At 63.5% G+C, this 5,423-nt stretch overlaps 1 protein-coding gene across 1 annotated transcript in view; it reads left to right on the top strand.

Annotated features, from left to right (window-relative positions):
• Positions 1-218: 218 nt before the first annotated feature.
• Positions 219-5,423, top strand: part of CDH24 (cadherin 24) — a 6,232-nt gene continuing 1,027 nt past the window's right edge. Inside the window, exons 1-10 of the mRNA XM_006036520.2 lie at positions 219-509; positions 711-1,005; positions 1,117-1,236; positions 1,913-2,080; positions 2,226-2,413; positions 2,708-2,961; positions 3,117-3,253; positions 4,373-4,494; positions 4,599-4,710; positions 4,796-5,038. Coding sequence (XP_006036582.1) covers positions 333-509; positions 711-1,005; positions 1,117-1,236; positions 1,913-2,080; positions 2,226-2,413; positions 2,708-2,961; positions 3,117-3,253; positions 4,373-4,494; positions 4,599-4,710; positions 4,796-5,038 — 1,816 coding nt within the window. The 5' untranslated portion in view covers positions 219-332. The remainder of the gene's footprint in view (positions 510-710; positions 1,006-1,116; positions 1,237-1,912; positions 2,081-2,225; positions 2,414-2,707; positions 2,962-3,116; positions 3,254-4,372; positions 4,495-4,598; positions 4,711-4,795; positions 5,039-5,423) is intronic.

Raw genomic sequence — 5,423 nt, 5'->3', positions numbered from 1 at the left:
TGGGGAAATAGGGCTCACAGAGGGGTTCAAAGGAAGGCAGAGAAGGATGGAGAGAGTGGTGGGTGGCTGGTGAAATTCAAGAGAAAATAGATGGGTGGACAGCAAGTGGATGAAAGGATGGACAGATGGAGGCATGGATGGATGGATGGCTGGGCAGCTGGACAGATGGGCTCATGGTGCCTGCCAGGTGCAGGCAGGCACCAGAGGGGCCGTCCTGCTGCTGACACCTACTCTCTGCAGGTGGCCCATGGGGTAGCCGTCGGGGCCCGTGGGCAGCGCAGCCCCGCGGGGCCCCGGGGCAGTGCTGAGCCAAGCCAAGCTGTGAGAACGCCATGGCCGGGCTGCTGGGGCTGCTGCTGGCCTGGCTGGGTGGCTGGGGCTGTGCTGGGCGCCTGGCATCACCCTGGGGGGCTGAGCACCCCCTGCCCCGCGCCCGTCGCAGCTGGGTTTGGAACCAGTTCTTCGTCATTGAGGAGTATGCTGGCCCCGAGCCCGTCCTCATCGGCAGGGTGAGCTGGGCACAGGGCTCTCGGGGGACAGAAGTGTGGCTGGGAGCCCGGACATCTGGGTTCTCTCCCCATTCTGGGAGGCAACTGGGAGCTGCTGGGTGAGAGCAGGGAAATCGGGCACCCAGATGCTTCAGTGGACACTGGGGGGGGGGGCTGCGTCCTGGATGCCTGGGTCCCAACCATGGTGGGGGTACCTCACAGCTGCACACAGACGCAGATCGGGGTGAAAACCGCATCAAGTACGTGCTGTCAGGGGAGGGCGCCGGCACTGTCTTTGTCATCGACGAGCACACGGGCAACATCCACGTGACCAAAACGCTGGACCGGGAGGAGAAGGCGCAGTACACGCTGCTGGCCCAGGCCCTGGACCGTGCCTCCGGCCGCCCCCTCGAGCCACCCTCTGAGTTCATCATCAAAGTGCAGGACATCAACGACAACCCGCCCGTCTTCCCCCAGGGGCCCTACCATGCAACTGTGCCCGAGATGAGCAATGTGGGTGAGTGCCCTGCACCCATTCCCCCGGCCCCATCCACAGCTTCCCCCTTACCACTATGGGCACTGCCACGAGGGAGGTGAACAGCCCCTCATGGCCACCCCTCTCCCGCAGGGACGTCGGTGATCCAGGTGACAGCCCATGATGCAGATGATCCCACCTATGGGAACAGTGCCAAGCTGGTCTACACTGTGGTCGAGGGGCTGCCCTTCTTCTCCGTGGACCCCCAGACCGGTGCGGGGGAGCAGGGAGGGGCTGGGAACGGGGTGGGGGCCATGGGCTGGAGGCCTCACAGGGCACCCCTCAGGGAGGCTCCCCTCCCCCAGGGGTTGCTGATGAGCTCGGGGTCCCCCCAACCCCCACCTGCTCACAGCCTCCAGGTGTCCATCTGTCCAGCCTACATCAGTAAAGTCCATCAAGCAGTGCCCATTGCACCCACCCATTCACCCACCCCCTGTCCGTCACTGTCCACCTAACCAGTGCTCACTCCATCCCATCGATCCATCCATCCTCTTGTCACCAACTGTTGCATGTAGGGTAGGTGGCCGTGGTTGCGGCCATGAATGGGTGATGCTTTGGCATGTCATGCCTATGTCTGATGTGTCACTCTAGGTGGTTTGACAGCCCCCAGCATCTTCATGGATGGGCAGGCCAGGCATGTGTGATGGGCCGACAGTGTGCCCATTCCCTTCTCAGGGTAAGGGGCCATCCACTCATCCTCAGCATACATTTCTTCCTCTTCCCTTCCATCCATCCATCCATCCATCCATTGCTTGCTCCATCTGTCCATCCATCCATTGCTTGCTCCATCCATCCATCTATCCATCCATCCATCACTCACTCCCTGCAACCTCCCCTGGCTCATTGCCTCATCTATCCCTCCCTCCCTCCCTCCCCCCCTGCCCTGCAGGTGTGGTGCGCACGGCCGTGCCCAACATGGACCGGGAGGCCCAGCCCGAGCTACGTGTTGTCATCCAGGCCAAGGACATGGGCGGCCACGCAGGTGGGCTCTCAGGGAGCGTTACCGTCACCGTCACCCTCAGCGACGTCAACGACAACCCGCCTAGGTTCCCACAGAGTGAGTGCATGGCCCCAGGGGTGGTCACAGAGGTTGTTGGGGTCCAGGGACAGGGCTGGGGGATTGGGCAGATCTTTGGACTCTGGGGTGGGACTTGGGGTCAGGGTGTCAGGTGTTCCTGACCCATGTCTCCCCCCCTTTACAGGCTCATACGAGTTCTCGGTGCCTGAGACAACAGTGCCGGGGGCGGCCGTGGGGCGGGTGCGGGCATTGGATCCCGACGAGGGCCCTAATGCACAGCTCAGCTATCGGCTGCTGGATGGTGGTGCTGCCGGGCCCTTCACCATACGCACTGACGCCCGTGGCCAGGATGGCATCCTCACCCTCACACAGGTGCCCCCAGCCCCACCCGGCCAATGGGGTCCTGCAAATACCCCCCCTCCCCAGCCCTGCCTGAATGCCAGGGTCCCATATAGCTCCCATCCTCCCTGCTGCCCGGACACCTGTGTTCCTTGTCCCCTTGGATTTGACCCCAGATACCTGCGTCTCTATCCTGTCCCCTGACTCCTGAGTTCCCCCTGTCCCTGGACACCTGGGTCCCCTTCCCTGCCCCAGGATTCCTGGGCCCTCTTCTGCTCCCGGATGCCTGGGTCCCCTCCCTTCCTGGCTGACTCCCGTGTCCTGCAGCCCCTGGACTTCGAGACACGCCGTTCCTACAGCTTCCGGGTGGAGGCCAGCAACACACAGCTAGACCCACAGCACCTGCGCCACGGCCCTTTCAAGGATGTGGCCACAGTGCGTGTGACTGTGGAAGATGCCGATGAGCCACCCGCCTTTGCCCGCCCGGCCTATCGCCTGGCCCTGCCTGAGGACAGCCCGCCCGGCGCCTTGGTGGGCCAGGTCAGCGCTGCTGACCCCGATGTCCCTGGCAGCCCCATCCGGTAACTGCTTGGCTGGAGGGGGGCATTAGAGCCATGGGGGGGCTGTGGGGCAGGAATGTGGAGTGTGAGGGGCATGGGGGAGTCCAGGGGGCAGGTGGGGGCCATGAAGCAGACATGGAACCCCTGCCCCTCCTACCCTCCCTCCCCCGGGGCAGCTACTCGATTGCACCACACTCGGACCCCGACGGCTTCTTCCACATCGGCCCCCAGGACGGTGCCATCCGCATAGCGCGGGGGCTGGACCGTGAGGCCCGCGCCTGGCATAACCTCACCGTGCTGGCCGCACAGCTCGGTAAGGTTGGGGCTGGGGTGGGGACAAAGGGGCTGGGGAGGAAGGAGTGGGATGGAAAGGGGAGGGGAGGGACCAAGGGTTGGGGGCAGACCAGGCTAGAGGGGTCAGGCTGGTGTGGGGTGGGGCTCGTAAAGCAGAAGAAGAGAGGGGGCGGGACTGGGGAGGAGCAGACGGGGCTGGCAAGGTGGAGCGAGGCAAGTGGGGCTGGCGTGGCCCATTGACTTGGTGGCATCATATTCACCGGCCCTTCCTCCCCTTTCCATGTCTGTGTGTTGGTGGCGTGCCTGTTGTGTGTTGGTGGCATGTTGTGGCCATTGTATTGTGGTGGCGGGTGGATGATGCACTGGGTGCCGGCCTGCCCGTGGTATGCCCTCACATGTGTGGTGTGTACATTGAATGTTAAATGTCGGCGGCATGTCTGGGTGGCGGTATGTGGGTGCCATGTTTGTTGCATGGTGATGGCATGTCTGGCTGTTGGTGGCATGTTCATTGCATGCTGTGGGCCTGCTGGTATGGCCATCGTGTGTGGGTGGCATGTTCATTCCCTGTTGGTGTGCTGTTGATGCATCCTGCATGTGGGTGGCACGTTTGTTGCATGTTGGTGTTGTAATGGTGTTGTAATGTATTGCCTGTTGGGGGAGGTGTTTGTCCTGTGTTGATCCCATGCTGTTTATGATGTTCATTGTGATGATATGTTCTTTGCCTGTCACTGGTGTCTGCGATGCTGGCATGTTCACTCCATGTTGCTTGCATGTTTGTTGACCGGTGGGGGAGTCTGTGCTACCCATGTTGGTCCCCCTGCTGGTTGGCATGGCCACGTGTGGACTGGCGGACCTCTGGGGTGGGTGGCACGTTGGCTGCATGTCACTCCTGGGTGCCCATCATGGGCACTGGCCTGCTGCATATTGGCATGTGTGGCTATACATGGATGGCATATCATTACATGTGCTGTGTGCCTGGTGTGTGCCTGGTGTGTCACTACATGTGTGTGTCTGATGTGTGGTGACACACGGGTGTGCCTTGTATGTGGCATGCGCCTGGCATGCTGTGTGTCCCTTGCACATGCCTGGCGAATGGTGGTGTGTGCCTGGCGTGCCCTTGCCCATCTCTTGCTCTCAGACAGCCCGTCGCAGGCCTCCCCGGTGCCCGTGGCCATCGAGGCTCTGGATGTGAATGACAACGCACCGCAGCTGGCCCCGGACTATGAGACCTTCGTGTGTGCCAGCACTGCGCCTGGACAGGTCTGCCCCGGGGGGTGGCTTGGATGCCTGGGTCCCCTGCAGGGGATGTGGGGGGAGCTTGGACACCTGGGTTCACCCTCTCCCACCCCCACTCCCTCCTGCAGCTGATCCAGACCATCCGTGCGCTGGACCCAGACGAGGATGGGGCCACGCAGGTGTCCATCCGGGCAGTGCCAGGGCCTGGCCCCACCGACATCACTGTGCGGGACAACAAGGGTGAGGCCCCGCCTCGCCCCCTCATGCCCCTGTACCATGCCCCATGGCCCTGCCTGCTGACAGTGTGCATGTCTCTGCCCTGCAGATGGGACAGCAGCGCTGGTGCTGGGCGCACGGGGCCCACGGCGCACAGGGTCAGGGCCCCTGCTGGTGCGGCTGGAGCTGGCAGATGGTGGCCATCCCCGACACACAAGCTCAGCCACCCTCACCCTGCGTGTGTGCCGCTGCCGGGGGCCCCCCCGCGCCTGTGCCCCCCCTGTGCCTGCCGCCCCTGGACTCAGCACCGCCGCCCTGTTGGCCATCCTCGCTGCCGCCACCGCGTTGCTGGGTGAGTGCCCGCTGGGCTGGGGCAGTGCGTGGGGGCAGAGGGCAGCACAAGGGGGTGGGGCCAGTACTGTGGGAGGGGTTGCTGCCAGGAGGGGGTGGGGCCTAAGTGCAGGGCAGGGCAGAGTAAGGGCGGGAGCTGTGGTTTGCGGTGTGGGGTTGGGGAACGGCACAAGAGGGTGGGGCCATGACAGGAGGAGGTGGGGCCTGGGCAGAGGTGGTGCTTGCAGATCAGAGGGGGCAGAGCCAGTGCTATGGAAGTTGGGGACATAGCTTTAGCTAGGGGTGAGGCCCCTGGTCTCAGGGGCTGGAGACATGAAGGCCGGTGCTGTGGGAGAGGGCCCTGTGAGGGGACGTGGCTAGTGCTGATGCTGCCCCCCCGCCCTGCC

Source organism: Alligator sinensis, unplaced genomic scaffold (genome assembly GCF_000455745.1).
Source record: "Alligator sinensis unplaced genomic scaffold, ASM45574v1 scaffold128_1, whole genome shotgun sequence".
Taxonomy (NCBI): Eukaryota; Metazoa; Chordata; order Crocodylia; family Alligatoridae; genus Alligator; species Alligator sinensis.
The sequence above is the reverse complement of the archived record's forward strand: the minus strand, read 5'-3'. Positions and strand labels throughout refer to the sequence as shown.